This window comes from Pseudophryne corroboree, chromosome 8 (assembly GCF_028390025.1).
Source record: "Pseudophryne corroboree isolate aPseCor3 chromosome 8, aPseCor3.hap2, whole genome shotgun sequence".
NCBI lineage: Eukaryota > Metazoa > Chordata > Amphibia > Anura > Myobatrachidae > Pseudophryne > Pseudophryne corroboree.
Window position 1 is genome coordinate 266,811,091 of NC_086451.1, and position 25,349 is coordinate 266,836,439.

At 46.0% G+C, this 25,349-nt stretch overlaps 1 protein-coding gene across 1 annotated transcript in view; it reads right to left on the bottom strand.

Annotated features, from left to right (window-relative positions):
- Positions 1–25,349, bottom strand: part of LAS1L (LAS1 like ribosome biogenesis factor) — a 201,059-nt gene that overhangs the window by 134,112 nt on the left and 41,598 nt on the right. Inside the window, exon 3 of the mRNA XM_063937222.1 lies at positions 21,176–21,245. Coding sequence (XP_063793292.1) covers positions 21,176–21,245 — 70 coding nt within the window. The remainder of the gene's footprint in view (positions 1–21,175; positions 21,246–25,349) is intronic.

The following is a 25,349-nucleotide window of genomic DNA, read 5'->3' on the forward strand; positions in this document are numbered from 1 at the left end:
TGTTGCATTTACTTGATTCTTTTGGGGTGGTTTCCGGATATAAAATCAATAGATCCAAGTCGGAGGTTTTATTGCTGGGAAATTCTAATCCAGACTTCTTGAAATCTATGCAAATGCCGTTTTTCATAGCTCCATCTAGGTTTAAGTATTTGGGGGTTCATATATGTTCAGATTTATCCCAATTGTATTCGACAAATTTTTCTACTACAATCACCAAATTTGCCACAAAACTTGAGTCATGGAGAGATCTACCTCTCTCTCTTGGGACGCTTAGCTATAATCCGGTCTATTATTTTTCCGAAAATATTTTACTGTATGCAACAATTACCGATTGCTATACTTAAATCGGATATTAAGAGACTGGATGCATTATTCTCTAACTTTATTTGGCAGAATAAGCGTCCGAGAATCTCACGGGCTAAACTAATTACCCCTAAAAGTGAAGGTGGACTGGGATATCCCGATTTGGAAGCATATTCTCAAGCAGTTTTTTTCCGTTCTATAAGTGCTTGGTTACTTAATAAAGACCAATACATAGATCTATCCTTGGATTTAGCAGTTTTCTCCCCTTATTCCCCAAGTGCACTTTTACAAACTAAATGGCTTTCTATCCCACTAAATAATCGGAATCATATATTATTTGCAGATACATACAAAGCTTGGCTTGGGTTAAATAAGCGCTGTAAATCCAATCCTTATGTTACCCCTTTTATTCCCCTATGGGGAAATCCATCATTTCCTCCATCGCTCTCGAACTCATTGTTTAATGTTTGGAGAGCGAAGGGGTTGGATTTATCGAGTAAGGTTTTTGATCCAGGAGGCTCTTTGTTTACCTTTCAGGAGCTATGCCTTAAATTTTCTCTACCAAGTACACATAGGTTTATGTATTTTCAAATGCGGCATTTCTTACTTTCTATTAATGCACCTAAACCCCTTACTAGGACTCGAAAGGTTACTGTGGCTCAGATTAAATCTATTGATACATTGTTATATTTTCTTCTTGAGAAGAACTACAGAGTGAAATATTTATACAATGTTATAATCAGCTCTGTGGAGCATGTACAATGGCAGGCGTTGTTACAGAAATGGAATCATGATATTCCATTACTAGCTGATATTCATGATTTAACTGAGTTATATTCTTATTCACTTAAGGTGTTATAGTCAGCTTATTTACAAGAAGTTCATATTCGAACATTACATAGAGCATATATAACTCCATATCAAAGAAGGCATATGGTTAAAGATGAGTTGGGACATTGTATAAAATGTAGAACTGTAGTTGCGGATTTTTACCACTGTATCTGGGATTGCTTTAAACTGCGTAAATTCTGGTGCAAGATACTGAATTTTATTAACAAAATGTTTGAATTCGCTTTACATCCTGATCCTCTGGCCTGTTTAGGGTTCAGTTTTAAAAACTGGACTTTAGCAGGGAAAAAAAAAAAAAAAAAAGACATATTCGCCCATTGTTGATCACAATTCTTTCAGTATGTAAAAAGTGTATATTATGTCATTGGATCAAGAAATCGGTACCTAGTCTTATGGAAGTCAAACAAAAATTACTTCAGATATTGTACTATGAGTGGAAGTATGCAGGCTTTGATTTACTCTTGGGGGCTCAAAGGTTTTACTGTAAATGGGCTCCATTCGTTAGTACTTTGGACAGAGAAACTCGATTGCATATATATAACTTTTGAAAATTTTAATTTTGATGAGCATAAGCTATCTTCTAATACGTGAGCTTTGAACTGGGTGCATTCTGAGTCTCATGTATTTCATGCCTTTTTTTTTTTCTTTAATATTTAGGTACTGTGTCAAGGTATATGATGAATAGTATCTATCTCTTCCTTTCCTATTCCCTCCTTCCCTTACCTCCCTCCTTTGTCTTTGTCTTTTGCCCCTTTTTAATTTTTATTCTTGTATAGGTATCCCTGTATCACTTTAACTTGCTTTTTCTCAGTGAGACTATGTTGATGTATATTGAAGACTATGTTAGTGATATCTGGGATTACTGTATTATTGTATTATTGTATATTGTTTTCCTTTTTTCTGTATGTGGAAAATCTTCAATAAATACATTTAAAAAAAAAAAAAAAAAAAGGAGGATCACCTGCAAGGTCTTTTTAGAGAGTGCAGATGTACAGACCAGGACCGCAATCAGAGAATCCGGCGAGCCAGAATGGACGTAGTAGACGCTTTGGCCGCCAGGACAACAGCATCAGATGCCACCTCCTGAACATAATGAGAGGCTGTAATAATATATGAAAGACAATGTCTAGCATTATCAGGAAAATCAGACGGTAGTTCTGCTTCAACTTCCTGAACCCAGGCTTCAATAGCTTTTGCAGGCCAAAAAGCCTCAATGGTGGGCCTATGCACAGCTCCTGCAAGAGTGTAAATAGACTTCAAGCAACCCTCCACACGCTTATCCGTCGGTTCCTTCAGAGAGGCGACGGTAGTGACAGGAAGAGCAGATGACACCACCAGACGCACGACCTGTGAGTCCACCGGCGGCAGTGTTTCCCAATTTTTATTTAACTCTGCAGCGAGGGGATAACGAGCTAGCATCTTCTTAGACAGAGAGAATTTCTTTCCTGGATATTCCCAGGATTCCTGACGTATATCAACTAAATGGTCAGAATGGGGTAAAACTAATTTAGTAACCTTCTGACGCTTGAACTTATCAGGTTTCTTAGAGGTATCTGGAGGTTCTGCGTCATCATCAATTTGAAGAATCAGTCTGATAGCCTCCAAGAGGTCAGGAACATCCACTTGTGTAATAGATTCCCCATCAGAAGCATCTGCATCGGTGTCTGAGGGGTCAGTATATACGCCATCTTCATCGGATGAAGTATCCGAAACATGTGTGGATTGTGAAGAAGTAATGGCCCGCTTAGAGGACCCCTTGGTCCTAGGCAGGCGAGGGTTAGGTTTTTGTTTAGCCAAAAATAGGATTTTACTACCTACCGGTAAATCCTTTTCTCCTAGTCCGTAGAGGATGCTGAGGTCACTTCAGTACCAAGGGGTATAGACGTTCCACAGGAGCAATGGGCACGTTAAGACTTTTCAAGGGTGTTAACTGGCTCCTCCCTCTATGACCCTCCTCCATACCTCAGTTATAGGAACTGTGCCCAGGGAGACGGACATTTCAAAGGAAAGGATTTACTTTTATAATAATGGTGAAATTCATACCAGCTCACACCTCAACCATGCTGCACAACATGGCATTCAACAAAACACACACCAACAGGCATGAACCATTTGCAGCAACATGCTGAAAACAAACGTAACACAACTTGTGTAACTATAATGAACAAACTGCAGGTAAAGTACGCACTGGGTCGGGTGCCCAGCATCCTCTATGGACTAGAAGAAAAGGATTTACCGGGAGGTATTAAAATCCTATTTTCTCATACGTCCTAGAGGATGCTGGGGTCCACTTCAGCACCATGGGTTATACCAAAGCTCCAGTATGGGCGGGAGAGTGCGGATGACCCTGCAGCACCGATTGACCAAATTTGAGGTCCTCATCGGCCAAAGTGTCAAACTTATCAAATATAGCAAATGTGTTCAACCCTGACCAAGTAGTCGCTCTGCAAAGTTGTAAAGCCGAGACATCCCGGGCAGCCGCCCAGGATGAGCCCACTTTCCTAGTAGAATGGGCCTTCACCGACTTCGGTATCGGCAATCCTGCCGTAGAATGAGTGTGCTGAATCGTACCTCTGATCCAGCGCACAATAGTCTTAGAAGCAGGACACCCAATCTTGTTGGGAGCATACATGACAAACAGTTTTCCGTATCAGAGCTGTTCTTGCGACAAATCTTCAAAGCTCTAACCACATCTACAGATTTTGAGTGAAAGTGTCAGTAGCCACTGGCACCACAATAGGTTGGTTTATGTGGAAAGATGAAACCACCTTTGGAAGAAAATGTTGGCGAGTTCTCAACTCTGCCCTATCTTCATGGAAGATCAGGTAAGGGCTCTTGTGAGACAAGGCCCCCCCAACTCAGACACCCGCCTTGCGGATGCCAAGGCCAAAAGCATCACCACTTTCCAAGTGAGAAACTTCAATTCTATCTCCTGCAGAGGTTCAAACCAATCTGATTGAAGGAACTGCAACACCACATTAAGGTCCCATGGTGCCACTGGAGGCACAAATGGAGGCTGGATGTGCAGAACCCCTTTCATGAACGTCTGTACTTCTGGAAAGGAGGCCAATTGTTTTTGAAAGAAAACGGATACGGACGAAATCTGGACCTTGATTGACCCCAATCTAAGTCCCGCATCCACATCAGCCTGCAGAAAATGGAGAAAATGTCATAACTCAAACTCTTCCATAGGAGCCTTCTTGGATTCACACCAATACACATAATTTCTCTAAATACGGTGGTAATGTTTAGACGTTACTCCTTTCCTGGCATGAATAATAGTAGGGATGACTTCCTTGGGAATACCCTTTCGGGCTAGGATCCGGCGCTCAAAAGCCATGCCGTCAAACGTAGTCGCGGTAACTCTTGATACACACACGGCCCCTGCTGTAGTAGGTCCTCTCAAGGAGGAAGAGGCCGAGGATCTTCTATGAGCAACTCCTGAAGATCTGGATACCAAGCCCTCCTTGGCCAGTCTGGGGCAATGAAGATTGCTCGAACTCTTGTTCTTATTATTTTGAGAACTTTTTGAATCAGTGGAAGTGGAGGGAAAACATATACCGACTGAAACACCCACTGGGTCACCAGTGCATCCACTGCTATTGCTTGAGGGTCTCACGACCTGGAACAATATCTCTGAAGCTTCTTGTTTAGACGAGATGACATCATGTCTACTTGAGGAACTCCCCAAAGACTCGTTACCTCTGCGAAGACTTCTTGGTGGAGGCCCCACTCTCCTGGATGGAGATCGTGTCTGCTGAGGAAGTCTGCTTCCCAGTTGTCCACTCCCGGAATGAAAATTACTGACAGAGCTCTTACATGTCTTTCTGCCCAGAGGAGAATCCTTGTCACCTCTGCCCTTGCCGCTCTGCTTTTTGTTCCGCATTGCCTGTTTATATACGCGACTGCTGTTACACTGTCCGACTGGATCTGAACGGGATGATCTTAAAGAACATGTACCGCTTGTAGAAAGCCGTTGTAAATGGCTCTCAATTACAGAACGTTAATGTGAAGGCAGGCTTCCTGACTTCACCATTTTCCTTGGAAGTTTTCCCCCTGAGTGACAGCTCCCCAGCCTCGGAGACTTGCATCCGTGGTTACCAGGACCCAGTCTTGAATCCCAAACCTCTGGTAGGTTAGAACTGTGTAGCCACCACAGGAGCGAAATCCTGGCTTTGGAGGACAGGATTATCTTCCGGTGCATGTGTAGGTGGGATCCGGACCACTTGTCCAACAGGTCCCACTGGAATACTCTGGCATGAAATCGGCCAAACTGTATGGCCTCGTAGGCCGCTACCATTTTCCCCAACAACCGAATGCATTGATGGATCGACACGCTTGTTGGTTTCAATATTTGTTTGACCATTGTCTGGATTTCCAGAGCCTTTTCCACTGGAAGAAATACTCTCTGTACTTGTGTGTCCAGAATCATCCCTAAAAAGGACAATCTTGTCGTCGGTTCCAACTGCGACTTTGGAAAATTCATGATCCAACCATGTTGTTGGAGAAAAAACAACAATGGGAAAGCGCTACTTAATCTGTAATAGATTTTTTATTATTTAGTTTAATCCTATAATATTATATCACTATATTTGATACCGGCCAGCATCAATACCCATAAAATTGTATAATATATATATATATATATATATATATATATATATATATATATATATATATATATATATATACACACACATATATATACACACACACACACACCTTCTTAAAACATTTCATTTACAACATTGCAATCATAAAATTTTCCAAGAAGCAGCAAGATATAAAAACAACTGCACCTAAAGTGCTATTGGCAACAAAGGTCTCTTTGTAACTATCTTCAGCGATACTTTGTACCACTCAGTTACTAGTGCACTTATTAGTTCATCCACGTATGATCTGAAACATTCACTTCTCAAGCTGTAAAGCAGCTTTCTTTTTTCTGTTCAATGGTGGCGCCTGGATTTTCTTTCTGTTTCTTCATGTTGTTGGAGCATTGACAGGGAGAGTGCGATGTTCTGCACCAACTGTTCCCTGGATCTCGCTTTTATCAGGAGATCATCCAGATAAGGAATTATATTGACTCCTTTTTGACGGAGAACCATCATCTCCGCCATCACCTTGGTGAATACTCTTGGTAATGGCAATCCTGTACTGGGAATCTCAGATAAGCTTGGTGAGGAGGATAAATGGGAACATGCAAAGTGAGCATCCTTTATGTCTACTGACACCATGAAGTCCCCCTCCTCCAGACTGGAAATCACTGCCCTCAGGGATTCCATCTTGAACTTGAACCTTTTCAAGTAGAGATTCAGATTTTTTAGGTTTAAAAATCGGTCTGACCGAGCCGTCCGGCTTCGGAACTACGAAGAGGCTTGAATAAAACCCTTCTCCTTGTTGTGACAAGGGCACCAGGACAATGACCTGATCCTGACAATTTTTGAATTGCCGTGGTTACTGCCTCTCTTTCTGGAAGAGAAGCTGGCAAGGTCGATTTGAAAAATCGGCATGGTGGGACGTCTTGAAACTCCAGCCTGTACCCATGGGACGCTATTTGTAAAATCCATGGGTCCAGGCCAGATTGAATCCAATTTTGACTGAAAAGTTTCAGACGTGCTCCCACCCGAGCGGACTCCCGCAAGGGAGCCCCAGCGTCATGCTGCAGATTTGGCAGAAGTAGGGGTTGACTTCTGCTCCAGGGATCCTGGAGACGCTGCAGATTTCTTTCCTTTTCCCCTACCTGCAAAGAAGGGGGAACCTTTGGCCTTTTTGTATTTGTTGGGCCGAAAGGACTGCATGTGAGAGTGATGTGTCTTTTTCGCCGGTGCAGGAGCATAAGGCAAGAATGTCGACTTACCTGCGGTAGCCGCCGAGACTAATGCATCCAGCCCATCACCAAATAAGGCCTCACCTTTATACGGGAGAGCCTCCATATTTCTTTTGGAATCTGCATCAGCATTCCACTGGCGAATCCACAACGCCCTCCGAGCCGATACTGCCATGGTAGCGACTGTTCAACCCAAGAGTCCAACATCCTTCATAGCTTCCAGCATGTATGCGGCAGCGTCTTTGATATTACCTAACGTTAGGAGTATCTCATCTCTATCAATCGTGTCAATTTCCGATGACAAGTTATCGGACCATTTTTCAATAGCACGACTCACCCACGCGCAAGCAATGGTGGGTCTGAGCAGCGTACCATTGGCCACATAAGTAGATTTTAACGTAGTCTCCATTTTGCGGTCTGCCAGCTCCTTCAGTGAAGCCGTCCCAGGTGCAGGGAGAATCACCTTTTTGTTAACCTTGACAGTGCACTGTCTAACACCGGGGGTGACTCCCATCTTTTCCTGTCCTCTAAAGGAAAAGGATAACCAATCTGAATCCTTTTAGGAATATGAAATTTATTTTCAGGATTCACTCAAACTCCCTCAAAAAGAGTATTTAGCTTGTGGGAAGGAGGGAAAGTTACCTTACATTTCTTTTCCTTATAGAAATAAGCCTCCTGAGGTACAGTAGGGGCTTCCGTAACTTCTAAGACCTCCTTTATAGCAACAATCATATATTGTATGTTTTTTGCCAATTTAGGATCTATCCCCCTGGAATCACTATCATCGACACAAAAATCAGAGTCCGTGTCGGTATCAGTATGTACAATGTTTGCAAACGGTCTCTTATGTGACCCAGAGGGGTGGCCTGTGGATAAGACAGCAGAACCCTGAAAAATCACATCTTCAACTGATTTTCTCCAGCTTTCTGCATGAGACTCAGACTTATCTAATATCCTACTGATATGATTCCCACTATCACGTATTTCTTTCACCCATTTAGGCTCGTGGTGTGCCGGCAGCGCCACCACATTACAACTCTGTGTCCCTAAAATGGCTCCCTCAGGGGAAGAACTCCCTGCCTCAGACATGTCACACGCGTGCACAAACACACCACAGACAATCCGGGACTTATAGGGGACAGACCCACAGTAAAATCTGTCAGAAGGACACAGATCGGAGCAGCCAGTTCACAAACCCAGCGCCGGTAACACAATGCCTGTGAAACATAAAATGCCCACTGACATACAGCGCTTTTTTATAATGTAAATACACAATGTAAAGTACCAATTTCACTGTGCCCCCCCCCCCCCCCCGTTTTGCACCCTGATACTTGTGTTCAGTAGTGGTGGAGGACCAGCGTTGTCTCTGCAGCCTGAGGAGAGAGAGAAAATGGCGCTGAGCAGTGTGCTGGCTGACTGAGGAGGAAGCTCCGCCCCCGCAATGGCACGTTTCTCCTCAGAGATTCTGATATTATTTATACTGGTGGGGTTAGGGCTGTGCCTCGGCATCTTATGCCCCTTATCTACCAGTCTAATAAGGTCTCATGCTGCCCAGGGTGCGCCTCCCCCCCCCCCCCCCCCCTCCCCTCCCCAAGCCCTGCACCCTGCAGTGCCTGTGTTGTGTGGGCAGTATGGCGCGCTGCGCTCCCGCCAGCCGTGCGGTACCTTTAGCCGTCACCTTGATTGAAGATCTCTCTAACACTCGCCTATCTTCTGACTTCTGGCTCTGCGAGGGCGGTGACAGAGTGCTGTGGGAGTGAGCATCTAGGCACAGCTAGCGTTCAGTACCCTTCAGGAGCTAATGGTGTCCTGTCAGCCAGAAGCAGAGCCATGAAACTCTTTAGGAATTTGGTTCCTACTTCTGCCCCACGAAGCAGGGAGAAAAAAGGTTTTTAGGCGCTGAACAGGGTCGTGCAAATATAGCACTGGTAATGGCAGCCACTTGGTAAGGAGGTAGCCGGCCTCCTGAAAGTGAAACAACTAAAACAAAATCACCAAGTAGGCGCACGGTACCAGTGATGTTGATAAAAACACAATTTATTAACATAAAACCAATAACAAACTGATTAAAAGACACAACACTACACAGAGCATATAACTGAGGTATTATACCTTATAGTTCACACATAAAGTGTATAAATAAGTGAAAGGGACACTAATATGCAGGAGAACCCGTCTCTGTAAGATAGGGTTAATCTCTCACATTAATTCCATATCAGACAGTTTAAATGAAAAGGAAGTCCTGTAAACTGATGTAATTAGCGTTTGTGACCATAAAGGTCTCCAGATTTAAATAGTGTTTCCTTGGAGCAAAATAAACCAGCCGATTAATGTTACTCACTGAGACGTAATGATCTCTTGCTGTACGGGATAAATGGTTAAGAAACCGCTTGTTATCACCCTGTGCATGGGTGAGACATCCGTCAGCGGTATATTCAGATGAAAGCCACTTCTTTCTGTGCAGCACCAGTTGCCTGTATTAGATCACCATACAGATCCTCCAGCTTGCTGAGCGACGCCCGGCCGGGCAGGAGGTAACAATGTTCCAAATGCAAGGAGAGTTAGAGTGGAGTGATTGAATCACAGGCTGGATCATTCACCGGTAACTTGTAACAAACGGCTGAAAGTGATGGATGTCGTGCTCCGTGGGACACTTAATGGTCAAGTGTGGCCCTTACTTCTGTACCCTCAACGCGTTTCTCCGCACCTCAGGCGGCTTCTTCAAGAGGCAGAGTGTTCCACGAAGCAGGGAGACTGTTGGTAGCAGATCTCCCTGAAAATAAAAAACCTAACATAAGTCTTTTCAGAGAAACTCAGTAGAGCTCCCCTGGAGTGCATCCAGTGTGCCTGGGCACATTTCTAAAACTGAGGTCTGGAGGAGGGGAATAGAGGGAGGAGCCAGTTCACATCCTTGAAAAGTCTTAAAGTGACCATGGCTCCTGCGGAACAGCCTATACCCCATGGTACTGAAGTGGACCCCAGCATCCTCTAGGACGTATGAGAAAACGGATTTAAAATTGCTGTAACTGAGTGGACAGAGTATCTGCCCATGGCGGATTAACTGCAGAGACAATATGTGGCTGTAATGGCACAGGAGGTCCCACAGGGGGCGCAAGTCTAGTTACTAGCGTAGTCAGTAAATCAGAAAAGGCAGCCCAAGGTGGGTCTTGATGTGCCCCCGATGCTGTAGACTGATTGAGGTGTACAGAACCCCCGGTATCGGAACCCTCAGCTGCAATGTTTTCCTCCAAGCAATCCGTGGCGTCAGAACTGCATGGTACAGGATCTACCATGGATCTACCGCCCTGTTTAGCAGACATTATTTGGAAGCGTAACCTTAGGGCGTATTAGTACAATATAACCAGCAAAGTACCTGACAAAAAAAAGCCTGTATAGTGTGACTGCAGAGCACAGAGAATTTAAGGAGGTATATGGTGACTGAAACACACAGAGAAGAATACCAAAGTAGTATATCCTGTGAAACACTATTATATGAGAACCCTGATGTACTTAGCACCCTTCAGGGTACAGAATATAGGGATAGCAATATGTGTGAGATACACGGAATAGAGACCACACAGCAGCTATTGGCACACACAGTCACATGTACAATGCAGAAATTATTACAAACAATAAAACTGCACTGGACTAGCAATACTAAGTAACTGGACTACTAAGTAAAGCTATGTATGTATACAGATATAACAATGCACAGTAAAGACTGGATGTATATCACAGGATACTTGTACTAAATATCCTTGTAGCTATGCACTTGTTCTTAACTAACACTGTCTAAATGACATGTAGAATACTTAAGTGTCCTGTAAATGCATAGCGCTGATGAGGCAGACGGCTTTACAGAGGAGACATTGCTCAGCAGTCCCAGGATCAGCGCAGCTGTGTAATGGCTCCCAAACGTTGACAGGGAGTGAGGGAGAAGAGAGATGCAGCTCCAGGTTGGGAACACTTGCAGTAAATGGCACCTGGGTCTGGGGCTACAGGTTAGCCCCCTTTCCCCTCTGCTGGACTTCACAACTGGGTACTGCGGGGCCTATAGAAAATGGGATTATGAGAAATGCGACCTGTGCCCCTTGCCCTGGTAGTCTAGTGGGGTCCCTGTACTGCCACAGTATCCACACCAGCGCGCGGTCCGTCTCCGTAGACCGCGCCGGATCGCAATTTCAGCGGGTCCCACCTGGGGGACCCTCTTACCTCCTCCTGAAGATGCAGCCACGTGACCCAGGAGAGCAGCGGCGGGTGTGTGCCTGAAGAGACCGGAGCCCTCCGCTGTAAGTACCCGGCAACCAGGGCGCGGGAGTATACAGCCCCGAGGACGGGTGTTTTCACCCGAAACAGGTCGGTTTAATAAATCCACTTCAGTTCATCTGCTGTCACATGTCTGCTTGCTAGCAGCTCATGAACCCTTGTCTGTATTGTGGATATTTTGTTAAGAGGTAGAAAAACTCTGAAGCCTGGAATCCAATAGAGCCCCCAGGTGCGTCATGCGTTGTGACGGAACCAGGGACAACTTTGCTTAATTTATGATCCAGCCGTGACTTTGTACATAGGCTATTGACACTTGCAGATGGTCCTGGAGAGTTTCCTGGTATGAGCCAGGATTAATAGGTCACCCAGGTATGGGAAAATTCTTATCTCTTGACGACGGAGATAAGCCGCCATCACTACCATAATTTTGGTTAACTCTCTTGGAGCTGTAGCCAGTCCAAATGGTAGGGCCTGAAACTGAAAGTGTTGCCGGAGGATAGTAAACCTGAGATAGCACTGATGGGACGGGGATATAGGTACATGCAGGTAGGCATCCTGGATATCTAGGGATACCATAAAATCCTCCGGCTCCAAGATAATGGAACGTAAAGTCTCAATATGAAAACGAGGCACCCAATTGTATTTGTTCAGAGTTTTGAGATTGAGATTCTTCTGAGGAAACAGCCATAGACATACGGCTGAGAAACGCGTCAAGAGTGCTCCTTGCGTATGTGGACCTAATCGTTAAAGCAGCATATGGGTCTCCCCCTGTCGGTAAAGCACCTGGTCAATCTCGTGAAGTGAGAACAGCGCGCAGCCGCTGACAGATACCGCCGGAGCAAACCAGCCCGACGGGCTGTATTACCACAAGCCATTTGCGGCACTGACACAGGAGAGGCGGGCCGCAAGATCACTGGTGCAAGTGGAGCAGCTGTGTGCTGCATAGGACACCGACGGACGCCCGGCGGCAGTTGCAGCCGAGGTTAACAGTGGTGAGACCAGCCGTGTATGCGGCCTCCAAATATAGAATAAGATAATACGAATGAACTGTGGAGCATGCTCATTAACAGGAGTTCTACTGCATTTATCCAAAATCTCAATATCAGACGGGGACACCCGTCAGAACTGTCTATATCAACTTAGTTCCAGTAGTCTCTGGTCAAGAGACTGTTATGAATAGTTGGTATTTGTATTTGCTATAATTCAGATACTGCGTGCTTCAAATCTGTGCTTCTGGATGGATCATTGTCCCAGCGGGAGGATATAAAAATAACTTGTGAAAACAATCCTGGTATATGGTGACTTTATCTCTCCAGATATGTCTGGGACTGTGAACATGAGGTTTATTCAATCATTTCTATTCGTAGGAGGCAGCCTAAAGGAGATAATTGCCAGAAGTAAATACACTAAGTGGAGTAATATGTATGACATCTTGGAATGATACAATTGTTTCACTTGGAATAGAGTGTGTCAATTTAATGAAAGTGTATCCACTGTGTATAGCTGTGTTACTATTAGGTACCACTGAAAAACAGTTATGGTCCGTTAATATGCTTTGATGTCTCATTTTTAGATCAGAAGTATTGAATAATTGATTATATGTGAATTAGTGATTCTATAACCTTTTAATAATAATAAAAAAACTCTTATTGTGGACAGCGCTTTCAACCTTTTGTCTTTTGATTTTGTATAATAACTAATTGGGATTCAACTACCCAATATTGAAAGCAGCAGTGCACAATTGGGAAGAGGTGTTTTACGTATATTTATTAATATTTGGGAGCTGTACAGCTGACACACATAATAGCTTAGCGCTTTCAAAGTTTGAGGTTGTTTCTGGTTTTGAGATTGAGAATGGGCTAGTGTGACCCATTTGGTTTCTGTGCTAGACACAGGTTGGAATAGAAACCTTGTCCCTGCTGAGCAGGAAGGACAAGTACTATCACCCCTGATTGCAGCAACTTCTGAACTGCCTTCTGTAAAGTCCTGGCATTTGTTTCCACAGAAGACAAGCTGGTACAAAAAAAAAAAACTTTGAGGAGGGTGTTTCTTGAAGGCAAACGCATAACCGTGAGATACCGCTTCTTGCACCCAGGCATCTGCGGTGGACTGCTGCCAGGTCTGTGAAAATAGAAGTCGGTCCCCCAGGTGGAGGCCCGTGCCATCAGGCTGATGGCTTATCTTATGGTTTGGATGCAGGCCTTCCGGTACCCCAATGCTTTTCAGTCTTTCCAGACTTAACTGATTGGGACTCTTTGCTGTAACCCTTTCCTTTTGCTTTTCCTTGGGTCCGAAAAGCTGGAAAATTAGGCCTAGACTTGTAAGTAGAAGGAAACTTCACTTTCTTAGAGTCTGGTTCTGACTCCAGAATATTGTTTAACTCTTTACCAAAAAGAATATCTCCAGCAAAAGGCAAAGACGCTAGTACCTTTTTAGACTCCGAGTCAGCCTTCCATGTATGTAGCCAGACAGCTCTGCATGCTGCTAGTGCTGAGGCTAATGCCCGAGAAGCTACTATAACCATATCCAAGGCTGCTTCTTTCATAAAGACAGCTGCTTGTTTAATATCTGCAATATGGGACTTTTGTAATGTAGACGCCAATGAAAGGTCATCTTCCAATGCATCAGTTCAGGCCGCCACTGCTTTCGCCATCCAGGCTTAAGCCACTGCCGGTCTAACAACTGCTCCTGTTAAGGGGGAAAAAAAAAGTTTAGAAAACCATCTCTTTCTATCCGTTACATCATTTAATGATGTTGAAGGCAGAGGTAATGTAGATTTATGCACCGACCGAATGACACGCGTCTCTACCTTGGGAGCAACTTCCCTATCACACAATCCCCAGCCAAAAGAGGATAATGAGAATTCAATTTTTTCGGAATTCTGAACTTTTTACTGGGTGTAACTCAAGCCTCTTGCATGTTTTCCGTCAGCCTTTCCGTAATCCAGTTCTGACTGTTTTGGGACTTTAAAAAACAAAAGCACCTTGGAATTTAACATAGGCTCTGCTGCCTACTCTAAGGATAGAATGGCTTTCATAGCATTAATTAGCTCAGGTACATCTACTGAGCTGGGACCTTTATCGTTGTCTTTGTATGCAGACTCAGAACGCGAGAAACCATCCTGATCCTCTGAAGTGTCCCCTTCTGAAACATATGTAGACTGTGAAGATGTGGTTTCATGTCTGTGATTTACTTTCCACAGGTCTTTCAGCCTGTTTTTGTTGAAAGGCTGCAGATTCCTGGACTGGATGTGATAAGACCCAGGGGGAATGTTGCATGTAAGGGTTAACTGGGTAACCTATCCCTGGTATAGGAGCTGTCATTATCCGCCCAGCTATACTGGATGTTAGTGCAAACGAAGCCCATTCTGATTGAACCTGTGCCTGCCTTGGATTATTAAGGCGGCTTTGGTGAAAGCTAGAACAACTCGCACATAATCCACTCCCCACTGCTGACAGGGAATGCGGCCTCACACTAACCCTTGCAGCCTATGATCCCTGAGGCCTAGCGCTAGTGCACCCTAGGTGGCATCCACGTCAGCGACTGTTAGGTAGTCTCCATCCCAAAAACAGTGTGGTTGTGTCTCCCCCGCTAAGCGAAACCAACGCCTTACCTTCTCCCCGTGCTGCGGCCACAGCCTGGTAACGTCGGCTGGACTTCCCAGTACATCCACACAGACAGATTTTGTAAATCCAAGGGCAAGATTCAAACCAGCCACACCATTCACACCGTAAAACATGGGAGATACGAACCAGTCAACAGTATGAAACAAACCAGTATCAGTCCAAAACTGATCCAACTGAAAAATATAACCCTTATGTAAACAACAACTATATACAAGTCTTGCAGGATGTTGTCCGCACTGGGACGGGCGCCCAGCATCCTCTACGGACTACGAGAAAAAGATTTACCGGTAGGTTTAAAATCTTATTTTCTCTAACGTCCTAGAGGATGCTGGGGACTCCGTAAGGACCATGGGGATTATACCAAAGCTCCCAAACGGGCGGGAGAGTGCGGATGACTCTGCAGCACCGAATGAGCAAACATTAGGTCCTCATCAGCCAGGGTATCAAACTTGTAGAATTTTGCAAAAGTGTTTGAACCCGACCAAGTTGCTGCTCGGCAAAGTTGTAATGCCAAGACGCCCCGGGCAGCCGCCCAAGAAGAGCCCACCTTCCTAGTGGAATGGGCCTTAACCGAATTCGGTAACGGCAATCCAGTCGTAGAATAAGCCTGCTGAATCGTGTTACAGATCCAGCGAGCAATAGTCTGCTTAGACGCAGGAGCGCCAACCTTGTTGGCTGCATACAGGATAAACAGAGCCTCTGTTTTCCTAACCCGAGCCGTTCTGGCCACATAAATTTTCAATGCCCTGACCACATCCAGGGACTCTGAATCCTCCACGTCCCTTGTAGCCACAGGCACCACAATAGGTTGTTCATATGAAAAGAAGAAACCACCTTAGGCAAAAATTGAGGACGAGTCCGCAATTCAGCTCTATCCACATGGAAAATCACATAAAGGCTCGTGAGACAAAGCCGCCAACTCCGACACTCGCCGCGCCGAAGCCAAGGCCAATAACATGACCACTTTCCAAGTGAGATACTTCAACTCAACTGTTTCAAGCGGTTCAAACCAGTGAGACTTAAGAAACCGTAACACCACGTTAAGGTCTCATGGTGCCACCGGAGGTACAAAAGGAGGCTGGATATGCAGCACCCCCTTCACGAAAGTCTGGACTTCCGGAGGAGAAGCCAATTCCTTTTGAAAGAAAATGGATAGGGCCGAAATCTGAACCTTAATGGAGCCTAACTTTAGGCCCAAATTCACTCGTTTGCAGGAAGTGGAGAAAACGGCCCAGATGGAATTCTTCCGGAGGAGCAGTCTTGGCTTCACACCAAGACACATACTTCCTCCAGATACGGTGATAATGTTTCGATGTCACCTCCTTCCTAGCCTTAATCAGAGTAGGAATGACCTCCTCCGGAATGCCCTTCTCCGCTAGGATCCTGCGTTCAACCACCATGCCGTCAAACGCAGTCGCGTTAAGTCCTGGAACAAACAGGGCCCTTGTTGTAACAGGTCTTCCCTGAGAGGAAGAGGCCACGGATCTTCTGTGAGCATTTCCTGCAGATCCGGATACCAGGCCCTTCGAGACCAATCTGGAACAATGAGAATTGCCTGAACCCCTCTTCGTCTTATGATTCTCAGTATTTTTGAGATGAGAGGAAGAGGAGGGAACACATAGACCGACTGAAACACCCACAGTGTCACCAGTGCGTCTACTGCAACCGCCTGAGGGTCCCTTGACCTGGCGCAATATATCGGGAGTTTCTTTTTGAGACGTGTAGCCATCATGTCTATTTGAGGCAGTCCCCACTGACTTGCAATCTCTGCGAAGACTTCCTGATGAAGTCCCCACTCTCCTGGATGCAAATCGTGTCTGCTGAGGAAGTCTGCTTCCCAGTTGTTCACTCCCGGAATAAAGACTGCTGTCAGAGCGCTTACATGACTCTCCGCCCCTCGAAGAATCTTTGAGGCTTCTGCCATTGCCACTCTGCTCCTTGTGCCGCCTTGGCGGTTTACATGAGCCACTGCTGTGATGTTGTCTGACTGAATCAGAACCGGTAGACCTTGAAGTAAGGTCTGCGCCTGACGAAGGCCGTTGTATATGGCCCTTAATTCCAGAATGTTGATGTGTAGACAAGCCTCCTGGCTTGACCACAGACCTTGGAAGTTTCTTCCCTGTGTGACTGCTCCCCATCCTCGGAGGCTCACGTCCGTGGTCACCAGAACCCAGTCCTGGATGCCGAACCTGCGACCCTCTAGAAGGTGAGTACTCTGCAGCCACCACAGGAGAGACACCCTGGCCCTGGGGGACAGGCGGATCATCTGATGAATCTGTAGATGTGACCCGGACCACTTGTCCAGAAGGTCCCACTGAAAAGTCCTGGCATGGAACCTGCCGAATGGAATGGCCTCGTAAGACGCCACCATTTTTCCCAGCACTCGAGTGCAGTGATGTACCGACACCCTGTCTGGCTTCAACAGGTCATTGACCAAGCTCTGAAGTTCCTGGGCCTTTTCTTTTGGAAGAAAAACCCTCTTTTTGTTCCGTGTCCAGAATCATGCCTAAGCAAAGGCAATCGGGTCGTTGGAACCAACTGTGACTTTAGTAGGTTTAGGATCCAACAGTGTTGTTGCAACACCCTCATGGAGAGTGATACGCTGTCACGCTTTTATCAGGAGATCGTCCAAGTATGGGATAATTGTGACACCGTGCTTGCGCAGGAGCACCATCATCTCTGCCATTAATTTGGTAAAAATCCTCGGGGCCGTGGAAAGCCCAAACGGCAACGTCTGAAATTGTTAATGACAATCCTGCACCACAAATCTCAGGAACGCCTGATGAGGTTGATAAATGGGGACATGAAGGTATGCATCCTTTATGTCCAGGGACACCATATAATCTCCCCCCTCCAGACTTGCGATGACCGCTCTGAGCGATTCCATCTTGAACTTGAACCTCTTCAAGTATAGGTTTAAGGATTTTAAATTCAGAATGGGTCTGACCGAACCGTCCGGTTTCGGGACCACAAACAGGGTTGAGTAATAGCCCATCCCCTGCTGAAGCGGGGGGGAACTTTGACCACCACTTGTTGAAGGCACAACTTTTGAATTGCTGCCAGAACTACCTCCCTCTCTGGGGAAGAAGTCGGCAGTGCCGATTTGAAAAACCGGCGAGGAGGCACCTTTTGGAATTCCAGCTTGTACCCCTGGGAAACAATGTCTATTGCCCAGGGATCCACCTGAGAGTGAACCCAGACCTGGCTGAACAGACGAAGACGTGCCCCCACAGGAGCGGACTCCTCCCGCGGAGCCCCTGCGTCATGCAGTGGATTTAGTAGAAGCCGGGGAGGACCTTTGTTCCTGGGAACTGGCTGTAGTTGGCAGCTTTTTCCCCTTGCCCTTACCTCTGGCACGAAAGGAAGATCCCCGAGGTCTCTTGGATTTATGCGACCGAAAGGACTGCATCTGATAATGTGGCACTTTCTTAGGCTGTGAGGAAATATAAGGTAAAAAAGTTGATTTGCCTGCAGTAGCCGTGGAAACCAGGTCTGCGAGACCTTCCCCAAACAATTCCTCACCCTTGTAAGGTAAAATCTCCATATGCCGTTTTGAATCGGCATCACCCGTCCACTGTCGGGTCCACAGTGCTCGCCTGGCAGAAATCGCCATAGCCTTCGCTCTGGACCCCAGTATGCCTACATCCCTCTGAGCCTCTCTCATATAAAAGGACCACATCCTTAATATGGCCCAGGGTCAATAAAATAGTTTCCTAATCCATTGTATCCATATCAGTAGATAAGGTATCGGTCCACGCTATAACAGCGCTACAAACCCAGGCCGACGCTATTGCCGGTCTGAGTAAGGTACCGGTATGAGTGTAAATTGACTTCAAGGTAGTTTCCCGCTTGCGATCCGCTGGACCCCTGAGGGCAGCGGTATCCTGAGACGGCAGCGCCACCTTTTTGGAAAGGCGCGTCAACGCCTTGTCCACCCTTTGGGAGGATTCCCACAGTATCCTGTCCTTGATCGGGAAAGGATACGCCCTAAGAATCCTTTTGGGAATCTGCAGTTTCTTGTCTGGAGTTTCCCAAGCACTTTCAAATAACTAATTTAATTCAAAAGAAGGTGGAAAAGTAACCTCAGGCTTCTTTTCTTTAAACATGTGGATTTTTGGATTAGGCATCGCAGGGTCATCTATAATATGCAGCACATCCTTTATAGCAATAATCATATAATGAATACTCTTTGCCAATTTTGGCTGCAACCTCGCATCATCATAATCGATACTGGATTCAGAATCTGTGTCGATATCAGTGTCAACTACCGGAGAAAGTGGGCGTTTTTGAGACCCCGAAGGCCCGTGTGACATAGGGAAAGGCAGGGTATGACCCTCTGTACTGTCCCTGGACTCTGCTTTGTCCAAACGTTTGTGCAATAAATTCACATTTGCATTTAAAATATTCCACATTTCCATCCAGTCATGTGTCGGCGTTGCCGACGGAGACACCACACTCATGCGCTCCACCTCATCCCTAGGAGAGTCTTCTGCTTCAGACATGCCGACACGCACGTACTGACACACCACACACTCAGGGAAGACTATTTGGAGACCGTTTCCCCACAAGGCCCTTTGGAGAAACAGAGAGAGTATGCCAGCACACACCCAGCGCCGATAACCCTGGACAAAAAAAAATTACCCAGATACAGCGCTATTTGTATATTCACTGCGCCAAATTATGTGCCCCCCCCCCCAACTTTAAAACCTTCTGTCACCGGTGATCAGCAGGGGAGAGTCCGGGAAACCAGCTTCTCAGCGTGTGCTTGTGGAGAAAATGGCGCTGGTGAGTGCTGAGGGAGAAGCCCCGCCCCTCGGTGGCGGGCTTCGGTCCTGCTCTTTGAACAAACTGGCGGGGATACCAAAACACACAAATAAGTGTATATTTACTTACAGCCAGTCCTAGAGGAATACATTGCTGCCCAGGAAGCCCGCCCGCCCCCCCCGCCCTGTACCCAACAGTGTGCGCTGTGTGTGTTCTGTGTGGGAGCAATGGCGCGCAGCGTTACCTCAGTGAAGATCTGAAGTCTTCTGCCTTCCTATACTCACCCGGCTTCTATCTTCCGGCTCTGCGAGGAGGACGACGGCGCGGCTCCGGGACGAACCGCTAGGGGAGACCTGCGTTCTGACTCCCTCTGGAGCTAATGGTGTCCAGTAGCCTAAAAAGCAGAACCTAGCATTTAAGTAGGTCTGCTTCTATCTCCTCAGTCCCACGATGCAGGGAGTCTGTTGCCAGCAGGTCTCCCTGAAAATAAAAAACCTAACAAAATACTTTCTTTTCAGGAAGCTCAGGAGAGCTCCCTGTAGTGCACCCAGTCTCCTCTGGGCACAGTATTAAACTGAGGTCTGGAGGAGGGGCATAGAGGGAGGAGCCAGTGCACACCCATACCTAAAGTTCTTTTTAGTGCCCATGCCTCCTGTGGAGCCAGTCTATTCCCCACGGTCCTTACGAAGTCCCCAGCATCCTCTAGGACGTAAGAGAAAAATAAAATAAAAAGCTTATGGCTGCAAAAAAACAGCAGGCCCATGACCATTGTGCGGCTCCTGCCACACCAATAAAAAAAAAAACTGAATTGAATGAGTCAGGAGGCGGGGATATAGGAGACTGGCCCGTTGCATTCTGGGAGACCAAAAGCTTTTGATCGGTTGGTGCCATTCCGCTGACGCTCCCTCAGATCCCAATGTTATCCTGTGGATAAACTGTGGACCCTGCAGGAGAAATACTGGGCTTTCTTCTTTTACCAATATTAATGGTTTTAAACATTATTAGAGGCAGACCCAATGCACTACATGCTGACTTTGCTCATTTACCTACCAGTTACAGTAGTCAGATGCTGTTTGCATCTTTATAGGCTGTGAGGAGAATCTGCTTTCTGCAAAAAACAGGGCTCCTGTGCACTAATCTGCCCCTTACAGGCAGAATATCTAGCCCGGACTATTTAGTTTATTTTGGTTTAAAAACATTTATACCCCAAAACATTAAAATCCAGTTAGTTAGTTAACCTGATTTACCAATCCAGACAAACCAAAAAATAAAAGCATCATCTCTCCATATTATTACACTCAATCGTCTCCCACATCTTTAGGACATTGTCCAAATGGGACCAAAGTTAAAACAAAAAGCTGAGCCACTGATCTCACCTGCACTATCCCCATGTATGAATCAAAACAACCTATACAGTAAAAATACAACTGAAGTAATACAAAGAGTATGCTATAAATTAATGACCGCTTCACTTGTTCTTTGCTCTACCACAGTTTGTGCTTGCATTAGGTTCTGAAACTGGTCTGTATTGGTCACTTGCCTCATTAGCCAGACGTCTCAAAGGAATGGCAAAGGTTTTCTGCTTTGGTTCTGTGATTATGTTCACAAACCTGGAATAGAATAACAACAAAGGTTATATTACACCAAACAAGATAACAAAGTAGGTCAAACTCTCAATGCAGTAAGAGACTAGGTCAGACTTAATGAGACAAGCTGAAGAGCAGTTACTTTTGCAGTCTACTCTAGCCACTTCCATCCAAACTTTCCCAGATGCTATACCAGCTCTAATAGAGGTTTCTGTAAGACATATGCTCCAGCCTAGATATAAGGGGGGGTTCCCATCTTCTGATGAATAATTAGCTTGTACACATTCTCCTGCATTCTTTACCAAATACATGTAACTGCTTTTCAGTCCTGGGATTATGTGTAGAATAATTTGTAAACATTCATCATGTCAACACTACAAAAATTGTCAGCAAAATGTACTAGGTGTTCTAGTGGTTACTTGCATGGTCCAGCAACGCAAATAATATCTTACGAGTCTGGTGGTCACTTGACGACAAGTTACAGCAGATCTAATGGCACTTCAGGCAGTATGACTAACCGTACCCTCCCTACCCGTAGCCTAACCCACCCCCTAGTGACTAATACTAACTTTCACTACCATAGCCCAACCATAACCCACTCCCTAGTGCCTAATCCTAACCTCGCCTCTCATAGCCCAACCATAACCCAATCCTAACCCCCCCCCCCCCCCCCCTTTCGGAGCCCAACAATAACCGTCCCACTAGTGCCTAAGAGCAGGTACACACCAGAATGACACCCAATCGTACCAATGGTCGGGCAGAACCCCCTTCAGCCTAGACCATGCGAGATTGTCTGTACACACTGCACGATGTAATGAACACAGAACGGTACCTTGTTCAGTCCTTCATTACACTGAACGGCATATGGTATCGTCTGATTGACCATGCAGTACAGCCAATCAGATTATGTTGCATGCGACTCGCGGGAGCACGCAATTCTGCGCACACACTAGATGATTAGAAGATTTATCGTTCCGATATGGCAAATACCAATATAATTCTAGTGAGTACACCATCACCACTCCCCCACCCCCCAACCTCCCCTCCCACAGCCTAACCATCCCACTAAGGCCTAACAATAACCACTGCCGGTCCATGCAGAATGTCAACATTTCACAATTTACTACGAATAGAAATAGGTTTCCCTCTATATATCCACAATTTATACAGTACATGTCCTCCTATGACTTCATGAAATAGGTTGCCACAGAAAACCAAAATAAAAACAATGTATCAACAAGTAGATTTGTTTAAATAGGATTTTCATTACCTACCAGTAAATCCTTTTCTCACAGTCCATAGAGGATGCTGGGGTCCACATTAGTACCATGGGGTATAGACAGGTTCCTTGTGAGCCATGGGCACTTTAAGAAGTTAATAGTGTGGGCTGGCTCCTCCCTCTATGCCCCTCCTACCAGACTCAGGATAGAAACTGTGCCCGAGGAGACGGACATACTTCGAGAGAAGGAAATACACAGATAGTGGCAAGATTCACACCAGCTCACACAACAGAAATCCAAGCCAACCAGCTTGAAACAAGTCAATGGCTGAACAACAGTACTTAAACAAGTAACAATGCAGTACTTAACCAAGTAAGAACTGCAGGAAAATGAAGCGCTGGGCGGGCGCGCCTAGCATCCACTACGGACTATGAGAAAAAGTATTTACCGGTAGGTAATTAAAATCCTATTTTCTCTTACGTCCTAGAGGATGCTGGGGATCACATTAGTACCATGGGGATGTACCAAAGCACCCAGTATGGGAGGGAGAGTGCCGAGTATAATGCAGAACAGATTGACCAAACTTTAGGTCCTCAGAGGCCAAAGTATCGAACTTGTAGAACTTACCAAACGTGTTCGACCCTGACCAAGTTGCTGCTCGGCAAAGTTGTAAAGCCAAGACACCCCGGGCAGCCGCCCAGGAAGAACCTACTTTACGAGTAGAGTGGGCCTTAACAGATTTTGGACACGGCAAACCTGCCGTAGAATAAGCATGCTGGATAGTACACCTGATCCAGCGAGAAATAGTCTGCTTAGAAGCAGGCCACCCAACTTTGTGGGGATCATAAAAGGACAAACAGAGCGTCCGACTTTCTGTGACGAGAAATTCTCTTCACATAAATCTTCAAAGCCCTTACCACATTCAAGGATTTTGAAGTAATTGAGGAGTCAGTAGCCACTGGAACCACAATAGGTGGTTGATATCAAAAGCAGACAACCTTTGGAAGAAATTGCTGACGCTTCCTGAGCTCCGCTCTATCTTCATTGAAAATCAAGTAGGGGATCTTGTAGGACAACACCCCCAATTCCGACACACGTCTAGCAGATGCTAATGCCAACAGTGTGACCGCCTTCCAAGTAAGGAACTTGACATCAACCTCCTGTAAAAGGTTCGAACCAATCCAATTGCCGGAACAGCAGCACCACATTAAGATCCCAAGGTGCCGTAGGAGACACAAAGGCTGAATGTACAGAACCCCTTTCAAGAACGTCTGAACCTCAGGGAGGGCAGCCAATTGTTTCTGGAAGAAAATGGACAAGGCCGAAATCTGGACTTTTATGGAGCCCAACCTCAGGCCCAAATCCACACCTGCTTGCAGAAAGAGGAGAAACCGCCATAGATGAAACTCCACCATATGAAACTTCTTGGATTCACACCAAGACACATACTTTTTCCAAATTCGATGGTAATGCTTAGACGTTACTCCTTTCTTAGCCTGTATCAGGGTAGGAATAACCTTGTTCGGAATGCCCTTCCGAGCTAAGATCTGGCGTTCAACCTCCATGCCATCAAACGTAGCAAGTCTTGATAAGCAAATGGCCCCTGTTGCAGAAGGTCCTCTCGAAGAGGAAGAGGCCTCGGATCTTCCAACAGTAACTCCAGAAAATCCGCGTACCAAGCCCGTCTTGGCCAGTCCGGAGCAATGAGGATCGCCTGAACTCTTGTTCTTTATTAGTTTGAGGATCCTTGGGATGAGTGGAAGTAGAGGGAACACATACACTGACTTGAACACCTACGGAGTTACCAGGGCGTCTATCGCCACTGCCTGTGGGTCCCTCGACCTGGAATGGTACCTCCAAAGCTTCTTGTTCAGACGGGAGGTCATCATGTCTATTTGAGCTACTCCCCAATGACTTATCACCTCTGCGAACACCTCTGGGTGGAGGCCCCACTCTCCCGGATGGAGATTGCGTCTGCTGAGGAAGTCCGCTTCCCAGTTGTCCACTCCTGGAATGAAGACTGCCGACAGCGCTACTGCGTGCTTTTCCGCCCAGAGGATGATTTTTGTTACCTCCGACATTGCAGCACTGCTCTTTGTTCCGCCATGTCGGTTTATGTAGGCCACTGTCGTTACATTGTCCGACTGAACTTGAATGGCCTGATCTTTCAGAAGATGTGCAGCTTGCAGAGGACCGTTGTACGCGGCCCTTAGTTCCAAAATGTCTACCGGAAGGATGGATTCCAGACTTGACCACCTTCCTTGGAAGTTTTCCCCTTGGGTGACTGCTCCGCAACCCCTGAGACTTGCATCCGTGGTTAGGAGGATCCAATTCTGAATCCCGAACCTGCGGCCCTCTAGTAGGTGAGAAGTTTGCAACCACCAGAGGAGCGATATTCTGGCTTTTGGTGACAGACGTATCCTCTGGTGCATGTTAAGATGAGATCTCGACCATTTGTCCAGGAGATCCAGTTGGAAAGACCGTGCATTAAAATAAGAATTTACTTACCGATAATTCTATTTCTCATAGTCCGTAGTGGATGCTGGGACTCCGTCAGGACCATGGGGAATAGCGGGCTCCGCAGGAGACAGGGCACATCTAAATAAAGCTTTTAGGATCACATGGTGCGTACTGGCTCCTCCCCCTATGACCCTCCTCCAAGCCTCAGTTAGGTACTGTGCCCGGACGAGCGTACACAATAAGGAAGGATCTTGAATCCCGGGTAAGACTCATACCAGCCACACCAATCACACCGTACAACTTGTGATCTGAACCCAGTTAACAGTATGATAACAAAAAACGAAGTAGCCTCTGAAAAGATGGCTCACAACAATAGTAATAACCCGATCTTTGTAACAATAACTATGTACAAGTATTGCAGACAATCCGCACTTGGGATGGGCGCCCA